Source organism: Oryctolagus cuniculus, chromosome 11, assembly GCF_964237555.1.
Source record: "Oryctolagus cuniculus chromosome 11, mOryCun1.1, whole genome shotgun sequence".
NCBI lineage: Eukaryota > Metazoa > Chordata > Mammalia > Lagomorpha > Leporidae > Oryctolagus > Oryctolagus cuniculus.
The window spans coordinates 24,034,781-24,058,486 of NC_091442.1; the positions used below are offsets into that span (position 1 = coordinate 24,034,781).

Below are 23,706 nucleotides of genomic sequence, written 5' to 3' on the forward strand. Positions count from 1 at the left end.
GGTTCAAAAGCTGGAGTGCCTATTGCAGAATAAAGTTCCTGCCCTCCAGGGGGTTATGTCTAGTGGAAGAGCTGAGATAAAGACACGTGGGAAGGGCAGGAGATAGCTGTAAAGGCTAACAAGAGTTAGCCAGTGGGGGAAGACGAGGCTACAGAAGCCGGGCTGCACTGGTCTATCCATAATTAGTTCTGTGCAGCCTGAGACCAGGGGGCAGATTATAGGAGGGGAAGTGGTGAGCTGCAGGGCAAGACATCAGATCCTGGGGGGCTTCTATGCCATGCTAAGTAATAGATAGGGAGTAACTGATGGTGGGGAAGGGAAGTGTACGGTAAGGAGGCCAGGTAGAAGGCACTGGAGAAGCTCAGGTAAAGATAATGAAGAGGGGTCAGAGGAGACTGCCAGACGAAGCACAACACACAGGGCTGAGTGTACTCAGATGTCCAAGCAGACAGTGGTGCCAATTCCCAAGACTGGAGATTCATGAAGAGAGCAGCAGGCTAGGCAGGATGTGAGTGAGGTCCTTGTGGACACCCAAGCGCAGCCATCCCCTGGTGCTCAGGGAGGAGAATTGCAGGTGGAGACTGTGGAGTCCTGAGTGCAGCCTAGAGAGAAAAGGGTGGAGAGGTACACACCGAAAGGTACACAGGGGGAGAGCCAAGTGAGGCTTGTCAAAAAAAAAAATCAAGAGCAGAATTTGAGGTCTGCATCCAGCCTTCACCTCCAAGCGACTGATCTTGGGCAAATCAGTTTCCCAACCCCTGACACTGGAGGAGTATCTCTACCCCTGGGGGACTGTGATGAGGGGTAACTAAGGTAATACAACCTATATAAAGAATTCAGCAGAGCACTTAGGAAGTGCTAATTTAGTTGGCCAATTTATCATAAAAACCAAACTTGTGGGAAAGATGAATGAGCATCTCCTTGTGTGGTCAGGGAGATGGACACTGGGATGTGAGGGGGTGGAGGAGGGCCTCAGGTTTAGAAGGGGCTGGATGTTCTGTGTACGTGAACAGCTGGACCTGTGTACTTGCCCAAACAAGACCCAGCTGTTGGCACCTTTGTGGAAGGACTTGCATGTTGGGACTTGTCCTCTTATGGCTTCTGGGACCCAGCTATGACATGAAGAATCCCAGGTCGGCCTGCTTGCTGCTGGGGACGGACGTGTACACGTGGCCCAGTTGCTCCTGTTGCACAGCCAAACATGGGTGAGGCCCTCTGAGACCAACCAGCCCCCAGCTGTTCTGCCAGCTCACTTCAGCCAGGTAAGATAGGGAACTGGGCTGAGCTAATGGTTATTAAAGTTTCTAAGTTTCAGGGTGGTTTGTTATGGAACACTCAGTAATATAGGCCTGATCTGGATCTGGAGTAACCTCTCATTTTACAGCCGAGGAAACAGAGACCTAGCAAGGAAGACAACTTGCCCTTGGTCACCAACCTGTTGGCAGCAATCCAGCAAACCCCTGGCTGCTGTATTCTTGCAAGATAGCTGCTAGCATCACAAATGAGGGCTTGAACTCTTGAACACATCTGGAGAAGATGGGTCCTTTGGGCAAGTGGGTCCCAGTTCTTCACCATTTCCTTTGAGAGTTTTCAGAGGTTGAACAGAAAAATGCAAACTGTTGAGCAATGGGATGGGAGACGTCTTTGCCAGCCTCCAGTTCAGGGAGGGCGGGCAGATGTGTGCAGGGCTGCGAATAGGACCCTCCCTCTCACAGGCCCAACTGCAAGTTTGTCCAGGGGCTTTTCTGGGATGCCAGGATGGGATTCCCATCTTCCCGTCCAGCAGAGGTGGGTAGGCCAGGGGCTGCCTGCCCTGGAAAGAATCTCCCCTACCCTTCTCACTGCACCCCACTCCTGGTACCTGAGGTGGCTGCTGGGCTCGCTGTCCCTCACGCTCTTTCAGGAAAGCACTCCCAGGCAGGGACTGCAATGAGTACAGAGCACTAGGCTCTGAGGACACAGGGACACACCAAGCTCCAGGCCCCCTTCTTTGGACTTTGCTCAAGCTTTAGTTTTGATCCAGGGCAGCTGTTTCCCGTGTTGTGCAGACAGGGCCACCTGGGCAGACAAATGGGTCTGTCACTGTTGGCTCTGGCCCTGTAGGCACTGCAGAGGTTCAGGGATTGGATGGGTGTGTGTCCCACTGAGGGCTCTGCATGGACGTGGGCACTCCCTACGGACCCAGCCTCACCCTCCGGACACTGCCGTCTGTGTGTTGAAGCCCTTTGTCTCAGGCCTACTGCTCACTCCTCACACTGAAGTTCTCAGCCTCTGCCAGCAGGGGGCCGGCCAGGCGGACATGGGGACTGTGATCCTGTGAGACACAGCGCTCAGAAGGTGCAGAAACAGACCAAGAGAATGGCCAAGCAGGGATTATGACCTTTGGCTCTGGTGTGGGGCCAGAACCCTGGAAGCCTTGGGGCTGGCCTGCCAATGCCAGCAAAGCTGGAAGACCAAAGAGTGTGAGAGATGGGAGTGTCCTCCACCAAAGACAGGCCCAAGCCCATGGGGACAGACAAGTGGTGTGACCCTGGGAACTCATGCAAACAGGGGACATGCAGATGACAGGAAACTACTGGGCCTTCTGAGGGGAAGGGCTACTTCGAGGAAGAAGTGAACAGTTCTGGAAGAACAGTCAGTGGGCCTGGCCGTGACACCACGGTAGCAGCTTCATGGTAAGCAGGTGTTTCCCAGGTGGAGAAAGGGGCTGTCCGAATTGGAAAAAACCTGTTTGTGAGTGCTGCCCTCCCACAGCCCCATGCCGAGGCCGGCCGAGGGGCCACACTTGTGTCACCCAGTTCACATGCACCAGCGTAGATACTTGACCTAAAAATGAAACCAAAGGTTTGCTGTGGCTGTGGCAGGTGATTCTCTTGGGAACTGTGGAGAGTGGCAGGGACCGGGGTGACAACATGGGGAGAACACAGTGGGCACCATGCACACAGCTGAGTGAGGAAGCCCGTTAGAGAGCAGGGCCGATGTCCACACAGGGACAGCCTCCTACCGCGTGCGTAACAGGAGTGTGGCCCAACTGCTTCCTAAACTTCCAAAACTGCACGGAGTGTGAAGGACCTGGCTGTGCTGAGGCGGAGGCAAGCGTTTGTGTGGAGGGAGGGAGGAGGGGTGGAGCCAAGAGGCAAGAGAGGCCAGAGCAAAGCAGGACCACGTAGCCCTCACCCAGGAGCTGGGATTTTGTCCTGACAGTGAGGAGTCAGTCACACAGGAAGGGAACGTGTTTCAGAAATAATGCTGTGGAGGGTGGTGGGTGGTGGGAAATGGAGAGAAGCCAAGGATGAAGACGCTAGCGAGGACCAAGTCCAAGCCAAGAAACACTTGGCCTACAACAGGCCCAAGGAGGTGAAGGCAACAGAGAATGTTATCACTGTTTTCTGAGCTGGGGAAGATCAGGCTCAGTGAGGAGCAGGGCAAAGAGATGAGGCCTCGACCTACCACTGGGTGACCAAGAGTGCACTGGAGGGCCCGGGCACATCCTACCCTCACCAACAGTCCGCCTGGCCACGTTAGCAGGAGAAACAGCCCAGATGGGTCAGTAGTAGGGATCCTAGACAGAGGAACAGAAGGGGGACAGCAGACCAGCCTTCCAAGGGGCTAGGAAGGCCAGGAGGCCTTCGTGAGAAAACACAAACCATCCTGTCTCATGGTAGGTTGGGATCCAGTCTCTTTATTGTCAGAGTCCCCTCCCTGTGGCTCCCCCCACCTCCAAACCTATAGAAAACCCCCATGCCTAGGAGTGTCCTGGGGAGGGGGGACAGAGTACGGGGAAACTTCTGTGCTCCACCCTCTGGCCTGGGCAGTGCAGATAGGAGGGTGCACAGGGAAGGGGCAGGCCAGGAACTCCACCTGCAGAGGATGTGGCACTGGCTGGGGTGTGTGTGGGGAGGAGGTGCCTGCCCAGCTCTCCTCTGGTACCCGCTGGGGTTAGCATCCAGGGACGGGTGCCTGGCTTGAGGCCTGGGCCAGCGATGCCCTATTTCTGCTGGTAGCCATTGTTCCATCAGACTGGAAAAGAGAAAGACAAAGAGACTAAGGCTGAGAGGAAGAGACTGGTACTTTCTTGTTTTATTCTTTTTTTCCCTTATTTTAAAAAAATTTTTTAATTAATACTTGTATTTTTATGGGGTACACAGCAATACTTCAACAAATACACACAGTGTAAACCAATCAAAACAGACAACTAGCCTTTCTGTCTCATCTGTGGTAGGGCCTTCCAGCTCCTTTGCTCCTGGTCTTTGTACAGCATGTAACACCCACTGTGCCGCAAACACTAGAACTTGTGCCTTCTTTCTGTGTTTGGTTATCTGTTATCCAACATTCCTCTACCACCTTTCCCCCACCCTTCCCGATCTTTACTGATCACTGTTCTGAGATCCATTACCTTTAAAAAAACATTTATTTGAAAAGCAGAGAGAGAGAGAGAGAGAGAGTCTTCCACCTGCTGGTTCACTCCCCAAAAACTCTACAACAGCCAGGGCCTGACCAGGCCAAAGCCAGCTGCCAGGAACTCCATCCTGGTCTCCCACATGGGTGGCAGAAGCCTCGGGTCATCCTGGCTCATCTGTAGCTGCCTTCCCAAGCACACTGGCAGGAAGGGAGATTGGAAGCAGAGCACCTGGCACTGACATGGGATGCTGGCAACACAGAAGCTTCATCTGTGCCACCACGCCCGCTCCTGTGTTTCGTCTTCCTGATACAGCCGTTATAACTGAGGTGAGATGGCTGCTTCCTGTCACTGTGATTTGCGTCTCCCTGACCCTGGTGCCTTGGTGGGAAGAAAGGCTCTAACAATGCTGCCGACAGAAACACCTGCACTCTGGCTTCAGAGCTTCCTGGTCAGCTAACTTTGGGCAAGTCTCACCCCCTCCTTGAGCCTCTACACACCTCACTTGTGAACCAGCTTCATGGGGTAAAACAGCCTCCCAAACAACGATGTTCCAAGAGGGAAAACTGCCCATGTGGAAGGCTCTCAAGTTATACGTGCTGCAAGCCCTCGCTGGTGGGCACCCACGACGGCGCCATGGGTTAGGACAGTCCTCTGGGAGCATCAGTCTTGGAGGCCTTCCTCTGCCTAAGCCTGCCTTTCCTCTTGGCTGCAGCAGCGCAGGATGGTGGACAGCAGCCAGAGTGAGCTCCGAGGCCACGTACTGCTGGGCTCACATCCAGGCTCCGCAATCACCACCCTGGGATCCTGTGGCAGCCGCAGCGTCTCCCCGCCCCTCAGTACCTCGGCTCCCACTGTCCTAGCATCAGTCCAGTGAACTCAGAGCAGCCACAGCTCCTGCCACACAGGATCAGGTTCTGGCCCCTGAGACCCTTCACAGTCAGCACCCTTTCCTTCCTCTCCACCAGAGCTGGGACTACAACCAAGAGGCTGCTGGCCTTCCACACCCCGGCCACTGTGCTTCTGCTAGGAGAACTCCCTCGGCACGCCCTGCTTTGCTGGCAACTGCAAACAGGCTCAGCCATACGCCTCTCCCACCCCCAGGCTGGCCTCGCACTGGCTGCAAACAGTTCTGTTTTTTCTCCAATAGATTAGCAGCTCCTCAGGGTGGAGACAGGGGGCAGCACTTGGAGTACTGAAGGGGTGCTGGCTGGGTGGGCCTGGCCAGCCCAGACAAGGGATCTAATTCCTCAGCCTGCCAAGCCCTCCACAGAGGGGTACGGCAGGATGCCTGGATACAGAGGGGCCTTCACTCCTGGGCACAGCGCTAGCACTCCCCTACCTGGTCTGCTTCACGATACTTCCTGTCCAATCTCCACCGCGTCCCCGCCCTCCGCCCACAAGGACCCGGCTCGTACCTGCTTACTGCAAGGCCCCTTCCTCTGCATCTGTGTCCTGGCTGTGCTCCTAAAGGGAGGAGGCAAGAAGGAACCGCACATCACTCACGGAGGGCTCTGAGTCCTGTCCAGGGCTACCTGCGCAGAAAGACCCTGTGGCCCGGAGTGCAGCTGCAGGATGCAGTCAGAAAGAGGGAGGGACAGCAAGGGGAATGACTGTGGGATCAACCAACGAGGCTGGTCTGGGACCCTGAGGGCTCCAGAGGAAAGAAACAGGCAGTCAAGGGAGTTCTAGGACCAGCAGGGGCCACATTTCTGAATTAGAGCAGGCCTGAGAGCTTCGTAGATGGATGAGTTCCCATCTCTGGGGCACCAAAGTCTTTTGGCAGGGCCTTCATAGACACGACTGTGCCCCAGGCTAGGCAGGAGGACCCTCCGTGTCACAGACAGGAGCCCATCTGTCCTCACACTGGGCCCCAGCAGTGGTAAAAAGGAGAAGCTCCAGGCTCGGGGAAAAGGTCTGGGTTTCAAGCTTGGCGCGACTTTACCAGTTAGGAGACCCTGAGCAAGCCACTCAGTCCCTGTGAGCCTCCATGTCTGTACAGGGTAAAATGCGGGGACGGGAATCCTTTGCACAGAACAGGGTTGTTCTGAGGGTTAAATGAGATTAGAGAATTCGACTGCAGGATCTGCGGCTCAGCCAGAGTTCATGAAGGACATGGGCGGCACTGACAGGAAGCACAGCCCCGGCCTGGCCTCCCGCCCTCAGTGTCAGCTCGCAGCCAGTGAGACAGGGAGCTCTCCAGCCTGCTTCACCCCTGAGCGGCCGCGGCTCGCTGTGCCTTCTCCAGGCAACCCCAGGCTGCTCTCCCCTCTGCCAACCCATGTGGACAGCAGAGGCCACAGGGGGCCCTGAGCTTGGGTGTGGACTTCTGAAATAGAGGACTCCCCCCACCTCTCTTCCCTTTCCCCACAGGACCAGCAGCCCTGGGAAGGAGGGAGGGAAGCTCCTCAGGAGGCCAACCGGTGAAGCCTCCCCACCCCCCCTTCCACGCCCCCGAGGGGTCCTCACCAGCTCCTCCTCACTGTGCGTCAGCAGTCCCTCCTCATCGCCATCATCACGAGCCTGGGCTCCTCCCTGGGGCGTGCCTGCCTCAGAAGTCACGTCCTCCTGGGGGGCTGGTGGCTGGCTGCTGCCGCCACCGCCGCCGCCACCACCACCACTACTGCCGCCGCCACTATTACTGCCGCTGCCGCGGCCACCGCCACTGCCGCCAGCACTGCCACTGCCGCCGCCACTGCTGCTGTCGCCCTTCTTCTTGCCACCTTGAGGAGGAAGGGTTGGATGAGGGGCACTGGAACTCAGACTGGGGCAGCAGCGCAGGGTGGCACCTTGGCGGAAGCTGGCCTCAGCATGGTAGGTCCAGGTGGGCTGGGATCTGCAGGGTTCCTGGGATTAGAGGCCACCCCAGGCCCCACCCTCCCCCGTGCACGGTGCTCCCCTTTGCTCTGCCCCACGTTCCTAGTCACTGAGCTGGGTGAGGACCCTCAGAGGCTGACCTGGGTTGGCCTTCTGCTCCTCAGCAATCTGCTCCAAGCGGCCCAGCAGGGCATCGATATTGGACTTGATCTGCGTCAACTCTGTCTTGATGGTCTGTAGCTCACTGCTCTTTACTGGGAGTAGAGGGGGACAAGGCTGTTGTCAACACAAAACCCAGCCCCATTCTGTCAGCCAGAAAGGCAAATATTTTTCGGTTCTTTCCCTGGCCAAGGAAAAGGCCTCCTGCTGAAAACTTGCACAGGCCATCCCCGGTGACCAGCCTGCACTTCTGAACCTGGCTGTCTTTTCCCCAGTCCTGTCAGCTCTGAAATGGACTGGGAAGGGCGGCAGTGCAGGTGGGTGGGTGCTCCTCTGCATGTAGGCACCTGACAAGCAGATGTGGCGCTGCTTCTGTTGCACAGCAGGGTCTGTCTTGTAAGGCAGGTAAATGTGGATCTTCCGCAATCACACTTCCTGGGTGCTGACTGTGGTGCGGACACCACAGTGAATGTGAAAGAGGGGCCTGTGCAGCCCTGTCCTTGCCCTTCCATCTCCTCACAGGGCTCCACGTCACAGCACTGGACTCTGTGCCCAACCCAGGCCCCTTCTTCTCAAATGTCAGCCTTTTCCACTTAGGACATGCATGGAGATACTCACTTGGTTGTGTTAAAGCTGCAGAACTGTGGGAGATTTGTTCCTTTATCTATTTTCCAACGTAAAAAAAGTTGATTCCATTATTTTGCTAATGATAAAAACACAAATTATGTATGAAGATGATATAGTCAGTCACTCACACTTGATCTTGACTGAGCTGGTGGTGATGGCTGTGGAGCGAGCAAAGAGCTTCACAGGTATGGTAGTTTTGACACGCCGGACCAAAGGGACTGTGACCCGGGGTCGCTTCACCGGGACTGCCCTGGGCACTGGCACTGGCGATAGGCGGCCCCGGTAGTCGAAGAGCCTGTGAGGGCAAATGGGTCAGGAGCTGCCGGCGTGGCCTGTGGCCCGGGGAGGGCACTGCAGCTGGTGTGGCTGGTGAGGGGCTGGGAGGTGCATACACTTCTGCCTGCCCTGGACCCTGATGGCTGCTGGGATCCTCACTAAAAACACCTCTCCTCACCAGCCAGGACAGTTAGGGACAGGAGAAGCAGGAGGTCACAGTGGTTCTACCCCTCTCAACAGAGGAGCGCCTGAAACAGCCCCAGCAAGCAGCTTCCTGAGGTCAGTGGGACACGCAGGCCTGCCTGGTCACAAGAGCTGGCTGGCCCCAAGTCTCCACTCAGAGTCCGCGCATCTCCTCAGAGCACAAACTGTCGCTGGCAGGAGACAGGGAGGGCGCGAGGGCCAATCCCTGAGCCTCACGAGGACGGCTACCCAAATCCACTGTCTCCTCACATCCACTGGGAGGGTACAGCACGAGGACATGGTTAAAACACTTCAGGAGCCCACAACCCCAGAGACACAAGGCCACGCCCTAAGCCCCTTCCTTGATCACCCCACTCTTGTAGCTCTGCTTCAGAGATAGAGGCGGGGACCCAGCAGCATTTTAAGGCTGGCCCACTCTGGTCAGACTCCAGGGTTCCCAGATGGTATGTTGCCCCCAAGGCCATCACCCAGCCCTCTCCAGGAGGGGTTCTTTTCAAGCTGAACAGGCAGCAACTCAGTAGGCTACATCCGGGGCTCTTGCCTATCTGCTGCCACCATCTTTCTGCAGGGAACCGCAGCCTTGGGGGTACGCTGAGGCTGGGAGAACCACTTTCACTGGGTAAGTCCATGTCCCAATCCCCAGCACTCCTTTCTTCAGGAGCCCCTGCCCTGGGGAGTGATGGCTGGAGACAGAAAGTCTCTGGGAATGGATCCAATCCCAGATCCTGCATTTCTGCTCCCAAGGGGAGGGGGCGGCTCTGGCCTTGGTCAGAATCACTGAACCACAGAATCTCAGAGCTGGAGGAACCCCGAGAGATCACTTGGTGCAAGCCCATTATACACTGGGAAGGGGATTTGCCCAAAGTCACACAACCCATTTTGTGGCAGAGCTGGGATCAGCACTCAGGTTTTCTAACTCCCAGGCAAAGGCACTTTCCACTCGACCACACTGTCACCTAAAACCATTCACAGGTGAGAAAAAGCGGGCTCAGAGAACTTCTGTTCTTCCTGGGCTGCCGGGAGCACGCTGAGCGAGAGGGAGAGAGGCAGGGAGGAAGAATGCGGCCGATGCCAAGAGACTGGGAACCCACAGCCTCAAGGCTGGGTCTGGATAGGCGTGGGAGTAAAGGAGGCAAAGTCCACAGCCCTCCAGGGACTAATTCAGACCTCCAAATGGCTGCTGCTCCTTTGGTTATAAATATAAGCTCTGGATTCCTTCCAGCTGGCTGGGCACCTCACAGAGGTGATGAGACTGGAAAGCGGAAGCATGAGGACTCCAGCGCCCAGCAGCCAGTGCTAAATCATTCTGTATTCCAACTGGCTACGGTGATGTGCTCCGTGGCTACACAGTCCCCTCGACTATGACCTCAGGACTGGGAGGAGGAAGGGTGGCTGGAGCAGGAGGCAGTGTGGACAGTGGCCCTGTGCTAGGCACCTGTGGGACTACATCCCAGGCCCAGCCTCGCCACTGACTTGCACAGCAACCTTGGGCAAATGCCTGTCCACCCCTCTGGGCTTCGCTTGCCATTTGGAGGAATGAGTGGGCTGCATGGCACGTGCAATCTCTCAGGACCCTTCCAGCTTGGCTGTTTCATGCCTGGGCACGCCCCTCCCCGCTCACCTGTCGTAGAAGTCGTCCCGGTAGTAATCATAGTCAAAGTTGTAGCCACTGGGGAAACAAAGCGGAGAGGGCCAGAGCTTAGGGATGGCCACTCAGCCCACTCTCCACAGGCCCTCATCTCCAAATGTGTCCCCAAGTTCTAGGTTCAGCACCCTGTCACCACCAGCATTTATCCCCCGCCTGGAATGAGGGCCCTCCCACGCCCACACACGGACAGACAGGGCACCCCACCTGTAAATGGCAGGCGCTGCTCTCTTTAGCCCCTTGGGTCTGTTGGGCTTGGGCTCTCCAGCCATGTTGATGTCTGCATGGAGGGAAGAGGCAGAGTCGGAATGCTGGCACGACAGAGGTTCGTCTGCACGCATCACCCTCAGGGCACACACACAAGGCGATTCACATGCTCACATGATGTACACATGGTTCTGATGTGACCAGTAAAGCTTTTCATACATTAGACCCAAACCCTGACATCACACACACACCTTCACACATGTTCATATGTCAAGAATATCATACACATGGGTAACATGAACTCTTAAGTACACTGGTCTTGGCTCCAACATCATATATGTAACTGCCCATATACAAATAAACTAATGCACATTCACTAGGACATTCTATGAAACATCTTTATGCCTTAACTTAGTACCCAGTAAGATCTAAATAAATACGTAGTGAATGAATACACGGATACCTGTTTATACACTCAAACACACTGACACACACACACATCCCACACCTATACATAACAAAGGTACTTGCCCACACCTCAGTCACATCCATATACCTCAAGGATATCCCTTCTCAAACACACATACACAAGCACTGCATGGTCACACCATGTGTGTAACACCAAAGCTTTGTCCTGTGCTCCCAGCCCATGCTCCTGGCTCTCAGAAAGGGCTCTAACCTAGGCACCTGCTGCCCAGTGTTAACAGGCTGTGCCAGAACACCCTGTTCCCTTTCTCTGGTGAGTCTAGACTAAAACTGGAACCAGAAAGCTTGTCATGAAGAAACACTGAGAAAGCAGGAACAAGACAAAAGCAATTTCCCAAGGGCTACTAAAAATCCCCCTACAGACAGCAAGTTGACAACTACTTAGTCTGTAACCAGTGGAACTTCTAACTAGTTACAGAGGGTCAAAGCAGTGGTGGGGGCTGAGGGACTAAAGAAGGGCGCTGACAGGAGACCAAATAGTAAAAGATGGGAGAAAAGAGATTTCACTTACCCAGGGTCTGTCCAGCCAGCACCCGCCCGTTCTCTCCCAGCACAGCTGCCCGGGCATGGCGCTCGTTGGCATACTGGACAAAGGCATAGCCCTTGTGCACAGAACAGCCGGCCACACGGCCGTACTTGGAAAAGATGGTCTCCACATCTGACTTATTCACCAAAGCTGTGTTGAGGTTTCCAATGAAGACCCGAGAGTTGATGGACTTGGGATCGTTCTTGTTGGTTACATTGCTGGTCTGTATCTTCAAGGACATGGCGGCCACCTGGAGAGAGAGTGCATGCCTCTCTGAAGCTGGGTCCCTGCACTGGGCCCAGGGTTGCCCACGGCCCACATCCTGCATTGCGCCTCACACTCTTTCTCATGCACACCTTAGAACCATCTAGCTCCCCACTTCCACATCTTGTTTTCTTGTTATAATACCTAGAGCTGCAACTTACGGGTTGCTAACCCCACTGCCAGGTGCTGTGTATCTGACATATATGTCCTCATCTGGTACTCACGTGGTTAGGCAGAGCCATGTTTTAAGGGAGGAATCTCACACTTCAGAGAGGTCACAATGCTAGTGAACGACAGGGCTGGATTCAAACTCTGGTCTGCTCGACTCCAACTCTTGGAAGCCCACCCCTTCTCTAACGCTATCTCAATTGTTGCCCTTTTCAGGATTCAATCTGAAGATCACCCTGAGCTTTTCTTCTGGTCCTTCCAAGTAGAGCCACAGCACATTCACAGGGTCCCTGCACGAATGCACGCTCTGGAACCACAGCATCATTTGAAAGCCACTCAGCCTGGCCCAGACGCGGGCAGTCACAGGCCTGTCTATTGGTACCAGCCATCCTGAAAAAGCTGTGCTTCAAGAAGCCTCATAGGGCACTCCCTGTGGGCTCAGTGAATACAACAGTGAATACTTGCAAGATCCTCCGAGTGAACATTACCATTGTTACTCATATTTAACTAAAAACTGAGATGGACAATTTCATTAACTGGCCAGTAATGGGTGTTAACCCAGGTCAGTCAGTCCCAAACCCCCTTTCATTTTCAATGTAATCACTCTGCTTCCCAGAGCTACAGCCAATTTAAATACCACTATAAGTCGGCATGTTTATCTGAGAATTACTTTTAATAAATTAATTTGAATTACTTAACACTCAACATTTTGTTGTTTGGCTCAGAGATGAGACTGCACCCACTCTTCACTCTATATTCTGGAATGTCTGTGTCCCATAAGGCTGTACACATCTCTCCTGCCCCTACTGGGACAGGCTCCAGAGAACAAGGAAGGAGGAGGCTCAATTTCAGTAGGAAAGGCCTGGAGTTACACATTTATACCCCCTGGCCCAGTCTTCTATTTATTGGCATAGGAGGACATAACTCCCTTTTAGAACACTTCTATCTCAATATCCATGTCAGAAGGTGATAAAGACACCAAGCAACACGTATAAAAACACTCATATTTTGGGTAGACCATAGTTCTTTTCAGTGACTTAGACGATATAAGATGGAAAAATCTTGCTTTTTGGCTAAAACCTCCCAGCCTTGAAGGTGGCAGATTCTAACCAGCAGGTGGCACTGTTTACTAGGAAATCATAGGTGAGACCTAGGAATGTGATTCTGGAGAAGAAATTGCTCCTGGGTTTTTCTAGTGAGCTCCATGGATACACCTGGGTTGGGTGCACACCCCGCTAAAGGAAAGGGGAACTGACTTGGAAGGGATGGACTTGTTACTCAATTCACCTTTGTATCAAATTATTAACATTTACTTAGGTTACTCTTACTCCCAGAAACACCTAACGCAGCAGGAAATGCTCGGTGGGTGTTGGTCCCCCTCTTTACCCCATTCTTCACAGTTCCGAGAGTCCCCTCCTACCTGGATGACAAGAGTTAATTCCTCACGCACCTTACAGGAGTAGAGGTTTATAGGCTCCTGTGTGGGCATCAGCTGACTCTCGTGTGGTTCAGCTCAAAGCTTTGATGTTTTGGCCCAGGGAGATGTTCCCTGCTTTGGCCACTTAGCTGGGGTGCGAGATAGGAAGAGAAGGATGATGACTCAGAGACTCGCTGATGACTGCTGGCTCTGCCGCTGACCTAGCAGGCACGCGACAGTTGAGATTCCCTCAGTCCTCTGCCAGGAACCGCCAACACCACTGCGGGAAGCAGTAGCTGAGCATCTGAGCTGGGTCCTGCAGACAGATCCGCACTCATGCCTTGGCAGATGAGCAGAGTCTTAAGGCTTGGCCCTAATCAGCCTTCCCTCGCATCACTTGGGGTTTGGTACAGTGCATATTCTGGACTTTGCAAAGTGAGAAGCACTGAAATTACTGTGACCATAAACACTTCCCTGTTTTACTAACACTGCCATTTGTGGACCCATTGTAGATGAGGGTCAAAGTTGGATTAAGCACATTTTGTAAGACACCAAGGAGAGACAGCCAGAAGCCATGTCACACAAAGGTCAGGAGACGCGGACGGTATATGCATGTGGCTGCTCTGAGACAAGGAGAAACGCCCACCTCAGCAGGCTCTAGGTGCCCAGCCCAGCTCATCAACCCCTTGTCCAAACAGCCCCTCATCAGCCTTCTCTGTTGCAGCTGTGTAGATGCCTTAGGCCCAAGAAGAGGGGAGTATGTGGAGTGTGGAAAGGTCTGAGTGAGCCCTCGGGGCTCCTCAAAGTAAGCAGTGGAGTTGGCAGGAGGGGAATGACAAGGAGGTGGACCAAACTAGGAACTGCCAAGTTCAGATAAAGACTCACACACAGCAAGTCAAGAACTCTAAAGTCAGACATGATCGTCCAGGTTAAGAGCATCACAAAGTCAGCTTCACCTGTAACTGTCAAATATTTCAACACTGGGGGCCGGTGCTGTGGTGTAGTATGTAGAGCCGCCACCCGCAGTGCTGGCACCCCATAGAGGCACCAGTTCAAATCCCGGCTGCTCCACTTCCAATCGAGCTCTCTGTTATGGCCTGGGAAAGCAGCAGAAGATGGCCCAAGTCCTTGGGCCCCTGCACCCACATGGGAGACCCAGAGGAAGCTCCTGGCTCCTGGCTTCAGATTGGTGCGTTTCCAGCCGTTTCAACCAGTTGGGCAGTGAACCAGCGGATGGAAGACCTCTCTCCTTCTCTGCCTTTCCTTCTCTGTGTAACTCTGGCTTTCAAAAAAATAAATAAATCTTTAAAAAATAGAAAAATATTTCAACATACGGTATACATACAGTACATTGATGGCCATTTGTACTTAATCTGTCCTGAAAATGTGAGAGGCAGATCTGACAAAGCCTGGGGCACAGAAAGTGCTACACAAATGTTAGGGAGAAAGTACTAAGGAAGCTATTCCCACCCCAGCTCTGCCTCACAGATTAGCTGTGTAACTGAGAGCAAGGTATCTGCAGCCCCCAGAGGCCCCGTACCTTGCAGCAAGCAGAGATGTGCATAGAGGGATTGTTCTTGCTGGTGGGGAAAAGGGAGGGAGAACAGAACCAATTTTGCTCCTTTAAACTTCTGCAACATCAGATTAGCAGGGGGCTATTAACAGACAGTCCCCCAAAACAATGAGGAGCTGGAGGCGGGCACAGCATCTCAAAACAATACTGTCCGGGAAAACCAGGGACTAGTTCCCAGGAAAGGGTCCGTGTCTCTACCTGCACAAAAGCAGAGTCCACTGGGGATACAATTTACAGCTCAATGGAATGGCTTGCTTCTCCAGGCTAGTAAGAAGAAATTCCAGTTGAAACATTTCAGATGGAAACTATGGAGCCAAGCCTGAACGTCTAGAAAAGTGGCAAGGCTTTGCAGAGGTAGAGAAGCTCTGGAAGATACCTCTGTTCCTGACCTTTAGGTAAATGAGACCCCTGGAGAGCCACCCCAGTAGGAACAGCCTCCGATTCTAAAATCAGGAGGACTTGGGGGCCGACGCCATGGCTCACTTGGTTAATCCTCTGCCTGTGGCACCGGCATCCCATATGGGCGCCGGGTTCTAGTCCTGGTTGTTCCTGTTCCTGTCCAGCTCTCTGCTGTGGCCCAGGAGGGCAGTGGAGGATGGCCCAAGTCCTTGGGCCTCTGCACCCGCATGGGAGACCAGGAGGAAGCACCTGGCTCCTGGCTTCAGATCAGTGCAGTGCCAGCCATAGTGGCCATTTTGGGGGTGAACCAACGGGAGGCAGACCTTTCTCTCTTTCTCTCTATCTATATCTCTGTCAAACAAACAAACAAACAAAAAGAGCCCAGGCTCTATTTAAAAAAAAAAAAAAATCAGGCGACTTCACACATTTGGCCTTACTAATCCTCAAAAGAGCCCTGCAGTTCAGATAGGGAAGCTCTGACAAACTCACAGTGACAAAGTAACTGGTTAACAGAGCCAAGCCAGAACTGGAACCCCCGGTTCTATTTAACTCGGTGAAGAATCCGCAGGACCAAGACTGCTTCCACACAGAGAGCCGGCAGTGCTGTTATCCTGAGTCAGCTACACAGCCCGCTTGCACGCGCCCTTGCAGTTCCTCCTCTTTGGACGGGATGTTAGTGAACAAAGCCAGTTTATACTGCACTCTGTTTTTGTACTGCGTTTGCACTACGGTGCAAACATGTCCAGCCTCCCCCACATACCCAAGTTCCCATGTTGAAACCTAATCCCAGCATCAGAGTATCTGGACGCGGGGCCTTGAGGAAATGCTTAGGTCGTGAGGGCAGAGTCCTTAGCAACAGGTTTAGTACCTTCTAAAAGCAGGCACAGAGAGCAGCTCTGCTTCTAACCTGTCAGGACGGAGCCGGCCAGGAACCAGCAGGTGGTCCTCAGCAGACACCAGATTTGCCTATTCCTTGATTTTGGCCTTTGCCTCCAGGACTGTGAGAAACACACTTTCCTTGTTTATGAACCATCAAGTTTATGGAATTGTTACGGCGGTCCAAACAGACTAAGTTAACAGCCTTTACCTGGACATTGTTGGTACCACTTTATTGATGGGGAAAAAAAGCTGAAGACGGGGAAAGATAAATGATGTATTTAAAGTCAGCTAGCTGGTGCTCGCTTTGGCAGCACATACACTAAAATTGGAATGATACAGAGAAGATTAGCATGGCCCCTGCGCAAGGATGACACGCAAATTCTTGAAGCATTCCATATTTTTGGGGAGTGAACCAACAGAAAGAAGACCCCTCCCTCCCTCCCTCCCTCCCTCTCTCTTCTCTCACTGTCTATAACTATACCTGTCAAATAAATTAAAAAAGAAGAAAAAGTCAGTTAGCTGCTAAGAGTAGCAGCTAGGGGACCTGAATCCAGGCTCCTTATTTGACATTCTACATGCCACTTTCTCAACATCAGCCTAAATCTGACTGCTCCCGATCCTATCGGATAGAGCCTAGTCTTTGGCTCATCTCTCGTGCCCACTCTAACTAAATTCTCCTCAGCACTGAACCCCTTCCTCTTGAAATGACTGTTTCAAAGGAGAAGCCACTCTGGGTCTTGACCCCCAAGTGCTATCCAGAGCCTTAGTTTCTGGCAGTCCTGCTGGACGCCTCTGGCCTTACTCTCCTGTGTGGGAATGAATGGGGTCACAGCAGCCTGTCCCCAGCCCTCTCCTGTTAGATAGCCTATGCGGTTTTAAGAAAAATGGATATGGACCAGTACTGTGGCCTAGCAGGTTAAGCCACTGCCTGCAGTGCACACTGGTTCAAGTCTGAGTGCTTCACCTACAATTCAACTCCCTGCTAATATGCCTGGGAAAACAGGAAGATGGCCCAAACCCTTGGGCCCCTGCACCCTCATGAGAGACGTAGAAAAGGCTCCTGGCTTAAGCCTGGCCCAGCCCCAGCTGTTGCAGCCATTTGGGAAGTGAATAAGTGGATGAAAGATCTTTTTCTAGGTATCTCTCCCTTGCTCTGTAACTCTCCCTTTCAAATAAATAAAATAAATCTTTAAAGAAAGAAAAATAGCTGTCAATGATGGAGAGTCTATTTCTGGAGAAAAGTCAAGCAATTATACTGATCAGAGTCCAGGGCCTCCCTGGTCAAGAGGCTCCTGGTTACCAGACAGCCAGGGATGACACAATATCTATTAATCTCATTAAACTTACCAGGACTCAGCTCATTAGCATTGCCCAAATGATCACTGCTGGTCAGAAGGAGTTAATTTCCCAAGGAGTGCTCTTTAGTTCCTGACCATCGTAAATCCCATGAGAAACCCCAGCTCTCAGCATGCCACACCTGGCACTCCTGGACAGGTGGAAGTGTAGGGGATCCATGCCACAGGTCCAGAAGGCTTGGCCTTGGTTCCATTTTCATCATGGGACCCTCAACAAGTGATGGAATCTCTCTGGGCATTATCTTCCTTATTCTGAAAACAGAAATCATCCATTCCCTTATTACCTTTCAGAACTGATCCAAGAATCAAACAGGCTAATCAATGTGAAAGTGCTCTACTGCACCTGTAACATACTGTCAAAGGATATAGGATCACACCCATTTCTAGTATTACCTAGTTCCTACCCCTCTCACTCATGCAACACCCTTCTGCTGAGTGTCTTCCTCCATGCTGGCATCCTGGAGCTGCTGGGAAGCAGAGCGAGCCCTCCCAGGTCCACTTGTTTTTTAGAAAGTCATCTCTCCAGGAACCTGCTCACTTTTTCCTAATAACAAAAGGAAAATGCAGATAAAGCAGCAAAACAACAAGGCTCTAGAGTCAGACAGGACTTGGCTCCAGTCCTAGCCCTATTACTTGGCACCTATAACTTTGGCCATGTATCTTTTTTTTTTTTTTTTTTTTTTTTTGGGGACAGGCAGAGTGGACAGTGAGAGAGAGAGAGAGAGAGAGAGAGAGAGAGAGAGAGAGAAAGGTCTTCCTTTTTGCCATTGGTTCACCCTCCAATGGCCACCACAGCCAGCGTGCGGCGGCCAGTGCATTGCGCTGATCCACAGCCAGGAGCCAGGTGCTTCTCCTGGTCTCCCATGTGGGTGCAGGGCCCAAGCACTTGGGCCATCCTCCACTGCCTTCCCGGGCTCCACTGCCTTCCCGGGCCACAGCAGAGAGCTGGACAGGAAGAGGGGCAACCAGGACAGAATCCGGCGCCCCAACCAGGACTAGAACCTGGTGTGCCGGCACCGCAAGGCGGAGGATTAGCCTATTGAGCCACGGCGCCGGCCAGCCATGTGTCTTAACCTTGCTGGGGCTGGTTCCTCAACTGCAAAACAGGAATTATACCAGAAGTCTATACATAGAGTCTATACATAAAGTACCTAGTACAACAGCTGGCACCAGGAGGTATTTAACGAACAAAGTGAATAACCCAAATGTCCTATGAAAGCATATGATTCCAGTGTGGCATTCAAGGTCTTCCACCTCCAGCCCTAATGACCCTTACCCACGCCATGTTCCTGTGTTCCACATCTACCTAAGAAAACTGGGGTCAGAGGTAGGAAGTCTATACATACTCTCTCCCTTGTCCCAGTTTCTGGAACCAAACCTAGAAACTTCATAAAGTTTCTCTCCATACCTGTCAAACCACTACTGTGTGGGGCTGGGAGAAGGAACCCTGACCAGGAAAGATTCCAGACCTTGCTGAGTCACTCTACCACCAACTTTACCATGAGGCCCCTGGGCCTATATTTTAACACTGGTATCAGTATCTGGTAGGCCTTAATGAGATACCCAAAATAGAAGCAGAAGGCACAGCTACATCTCCGTCATTTCTCCCTACAGTGTGGGCTGGCTGTATTCCCTACCTTCCTTGCTTGTTTTATACTAACTCTACTCTTGGTTATGTCTTCAGGCTGAAGCTTGGCTTCTGTGACAAGTGCTCCTTCACAGGAAATATAACAAGGGGTACATAGATGGCAATCTTGGGCCTACAAATTCCAACGCTAAATCAGAATTAGGAACTTACAAATGACTATGAACCTCTGCTTTTGCCAAGAGGTCACCCAAATACTTTCCTATCCAACTAACAATAAATATTCAAACACTGAACTAACTATGGACCAGGTACGGATTAACAAATCACGGATGTCCTGTAATGGGATCTGCTGCCCCAGAACAACATAAGCAAAGCATCTGGAAGATCAGAGAAGGGGCGGGAACATCACAGAGGGCTCTACCAAAAGGGAAAATGGTTACAATGAATCTCCACTTCCTGGGTGGTGACCCAAGACAACACTATGCCTGGAAGAAGGAAGTATAGGAACAACTGTATAAAATGTGTTTCTTCAAACCTACCCTTAATCTACCCTTTCTCCTTCAAGTTGAGCTGGAAACAAGCCTGAAGTTGGAGAGTGTCTTCATTGCTGTTTTGTTTCCTGATAGAGGCATAATTATTCTTGTCTTGAGGAAGAACACTAAAAGGTACACAATATGCAGCAACTTTGTACCTGGCACTCTGTATAAACGTAGAAGCTTAACCAACATGATTTCCCATAATCCTGATCATAGCCTAGTATCATCTTCACTCTACAGATGAAGAAACTGATGCTCAGAGCCCTAAGTAATCTGTCCACAGCCACATAAAATGGAATAATTAGGTCCAAAAGACCCCAAGTGTGTCTGATTCTACAGCTTATACTTTTCCCACTCCACCAGATTGCTCTCACTGACCTTCCATCCCACAGGAACAATAACCCTGGCTTTGCTCCTGATGTGCCACAAGACCTTGGGTCTTTAAACTAACTGGCCATTTAAATAAAGAAAAAGTTCCAGGGCTAAAGCTGTGATCATGATAATCATCACCAATGTGTGTTGAGCACTCACTATATGCCAGGGTCTGAACTAAGCCTTCTGTGAAGGGAGATGATAATCTGTTGTGACCATTTCACAGATGAGGACACCAAAGCTTGGTGTTTAGTCCTACTCAAAACAGGAAAATGGCAGAGCTGGCATCAACCTGTGAAACCTGATCCTCTTAACCTTGACCCAGAACAGCTTCAATGCTGGACATGCCCTCTAAGTACCTGGAGGTCAGCTTCTTCCTGGACCTTCTGACACTATCTGACCCTTCATGCACAAACTTATGGGCCCTGCTAAGGCTAAGGCAGAGGCAGAGGCAGAGGCAGAGGGAGGGAGGGATCTTCCATCCGCTGGTTCACTCCCCAAATGAATACAATGGCCAGGAGCTTCATCTGGGTTCCCCATGTGGATGCAGGGGCCCAAGGACTTGGGCCATCTTCTACTGCTTTCCCAGGCCACAGCAGAGAACTGGATCAGAAATGGAGGAGCTGAGACTCGAACCAGCGCCCTGTAGGCAGCAGCTGACACTGCAGGCAGCAGCTTTACCCACTATGCCACTGCACCTGGGGCCCCAGAGCATACTCTTAAGTCCAAGACCCAATCAGCACTTGATGTGAGCCTGGGGGATGGTTCCCTCCTCCTTCTCACACTTTAAGGAGCTGGCTCCACACAGTGATAATGTGGCAAGATTAGTCACTGCTTGCTGTTGGTTGATTATAGCTATTCTTTTCTGTAAATGAAGTTTAAAAGTCATCAAAGGGTTTGTCAGCTGTGACTTATGAGCCTCTTTCCCACAGGGAAGTCAGGCAGTGACAAATGCCCCTCTCGTTCTGCTATTCATTATAAGTCGGAAGGTGCCATGTTCCAATTACTGGAGGCCCCGATGGAGTTCATGGAAAACCCTGCTTACGGCTGAGGCCATTACTCAGGCCTGGCAGGGCTCCTGGCAGGACTGCCTAGGCCCAGGCTCTACTTGGTAGGAATGGAATGGAACGTTTTTCTGACCAAACTGGCCCTTTCCATCTCTGAACTTTGTGTTACGCTTGGTGGCTTATCCTAGATACACTGAATGGACTGATAAAAACATGAGTACCATGTGACTGCCTCAGAGTAGCCAGAATCCAGACTGCCTACACAGTCAGGAAGTCAGGTTGTGCTACTAGGCAGACGGGGTGGGGAATATGACACTCGGCAGGGAGGGCAGAGGATGCAGGACCCAGCATGTTCAGAGACAGGAGACTGACAGGACCTTCAGAGATACTCTAATGTAATCAAGGCTTCGACACGGAGTGCCCACAGCATGCTAGGCCCTGTCTACTGTCTAGCTAGATGCTGTGGAAACAAAGAGGGATGACAGACAGTCCCTCTGCCACTGCGGGCAGATGAGAAAATTAAAATCCAGAGAAAGTGATTTGCTCAAGGTCACAAAGTAAATTAGGGTCACTGGTAAGAGAACAGACCTTGGGGCAGGAATCTGGCACAGTAATTAAGACACTGGTTAAGACTGCCGCACCCCACATCAGAGAGCCCGGGTTCCAGTCCCAGCTACTCGGCCTGCTATCCAGCTTCCTGCAGACGAACATTCCGGGAGGCAGCAGATGATGGCTAAAGTATCTAGGTCCTGGATACACACATGAGATCCAGATTCAGTTCTGGCCTTTGGTCTGGAACAGCCTTGCTACTGTGGGGTATCTGGGGCGTGAACCAGCAGATGGATATGCTCTCTCTGGTGCTCTTCCTTTCAAATGAAAAATTTTAAAACCTTAAAAAAAAAAAAAAAAAGGCAGATCCCCAGCTCCAGTGACACAGAGAAAGTAGAGTGCTAGGGGAGCCTTCAGCCTTCTGCATGCCAGGTCTTTTATGTAAAAATGGCAAAATAACCATGCAAATCCCACCTACTTATTACATGTGTGACTTCTGGTAAGACCCATAACCTACCCAAAGTCTTGGGACAGTAAAGCTCCCTTCAGAGCTGTGGTGGGGAGTAATCCTACAGATGACAACGCACAGTGGCAGGCACACATGAGTATCCAAGGTACCATTTGCCACCAAGTAATCCCCAAAGCAACTCTCTGAGGAAGGCTTTATTAATCTCATTCTACAGACAAGATGACTTTTTCAGTCTGTCAAACTAACTTAGCCAGCACTTCCCAAAACTATTTGTGGTGAAGGACTGGTTTTTGTTTATTTCCTTTTGTGTAACTTCCAATCCATTATAGACAGATACATTTGTAAAATACATAAAAATGTCATATTACTGCCCAAGTTTCTAATGACTCAGTCTCCATTTCTATACTTACGATGTCCCAGCAACATTTTGCAGACTGGCAGTCATTCAATAAGCGATACTTTGAGTTAGCACAGCTCTGAGCCTCTCTCACCTAACCCTGTGTCAACCTCTATGAAATCAGAGTGAAGAAAATGATTTTTTTTTCCAAAAATAAAGAATCTTTTAGACCTTGTTATAGGGTTAATTTTCAAAAACTATCTTCATTTTTCCCCTTTTCTCTCTCAAGGTTCAAGTCCTTTCTCTCAAAAGAGAAAAGGGTAGGTAGGCCAAGGGTGATGTCTCCTGGAGGTGATTTATCATGGTCATCTGCCCTAGGTCATGCTGTATCCTGTAAGGGAAGATGATCTAGGTTTAATGGAAACTGGACAATCTGCTGGGGCCTGGTGGTCTGAGAAGAGAGCATATTCCTCAAGAGGCTGGTACTTCTAGACCCTACCAGACCCTCTCCCCCTGCACTTGAGGACACGAAGAAACCAACCAGGGGGAAGGAACAGATTAACTTTACTTCTAGTGTTTCTAATTTTCAGCCTTTTATCACGATTGTTTACACACCTGCTTCTCTCTCCATCTGGGGGCTGAGGGCAAGACGGACACCAGATTCATTCCCCAATACTGCTTACTGTACACTGAAGAGTCTAACTGGCTGGGACTCTTCCAGGTGCATGCCAACTTCTCTCAGTATAGAAAACTTCTTTCTCTCAAACTGAGCTTATGTAGTAGTTATCTTTTAGCACTATCCAGAGCTGAGTGGGTCATATGATACAGTGTAAAGAAGGGTACAACTTGCTGTGAGTAACCTGCCATCCAGCAAGAGCCAAAGCCTGAATCTTTATTCCCACGCAAGAGGCATGGAATGTGGTCCAGAGGAATTTCTAAAACAAAAATGTCAGGGTAGGCATTTGGTGCAGTAGTTAGACACCACTTGGCACACGCACATCCCATATTGGAGTTCAAGTCCTGGTTCTGCTTCCAACTCCAACTTCCTGCTAATGTACATCCTTGGAGGCAGCAGATGATAGCTCAAACTTGGACCTCTGCCACAGTCTGTGGCCAATCTATTCTGAGTAAGGCCGTAGAAGACTGTGCCATGGCAGTGCACATGTCTCCATCTCCAGCACGTATTACAGGAAGTAAGGGATTCTCTAAGAAACACAAAGAGGGAGGCCTAATCCAACCCACCCTTTCCCCCATGACAGGCCTATCTGTAAGTTACAATGGTAAAAGGGGCTTATTAGCCTTGGATATTCTTTTTGCCTGTGGAGTCCTGGGGCTTGAGTCCTACCTACACTAGCTGTGTGACCCTGGGAAGGCCTTTCACTTCTCTGAAGTTCAAGTTTCCATATCTGTGAAATGGTAATAAAAATCCCTGCGTTACCCACTTGCA

At 51.5% G+C, this 23,706-nt stretch overlaps 1 protein-coding gene and 1 non-coding gene across 20 annotated transcripts in view; one reads left to right on the forward strand and one right to left on the reverse strand.

Annotated features, from left to right (window-relative positions):
* Positions 1-3,661: 3,661 nt before the first annotated feature.
* Positions 3,662-23,706, reverse strand: part of RALY (RALY heterogeneous nuclear ribonucleoprotein) — a 230,131-nt gene continuing 210,086 nt past the window's right edge. For 5 of the 19 annotated variants that reach the window (XM_051846176.2, XM_008256096.4, XM_008256099.4 and 2 more), the window contains 8 exons: positions 11,332-11,596; positions 10,335-10,407; positions 10,104-10,151; positions 8,131-8,297; positions 7,357-7,470; positions 6,869-7,122; positions 5,818-5,866; positions 3,662-4,020 (listed from right to left, as the gene is read on the reverse strand). In XM_051846176.2, coding sequence (XP_051702136.2) covers positions 5,822-5,866; positions 6,869-7,122; positions 7,357-7,470; positions 8,131-8,297; positions 10,104-10,151; positions 10,335-10,407; positions 11,332-11,587 — 957 coding nt within the window. In that variant the 5' untranslated portion in view covers positions 11,588-11,596 and the 3' untranslated portion in view covers positions 3,662-4,020; positions 5,818-5,821. The other 14 variants (XM_070051943.1, XM_070051946.1, XM_070051945.1 and 11 more) reach the window with 8 other exon arrangements.
* Positions 16,342-16,448, forward strand: LOC127491275 (U6 spliceosomal RNA). Its single transcript, XR_007919846.1, has one exon. It is a non-coding gene; the product is annotated as a U6 spliceosomal RNA (small nuclear RNA).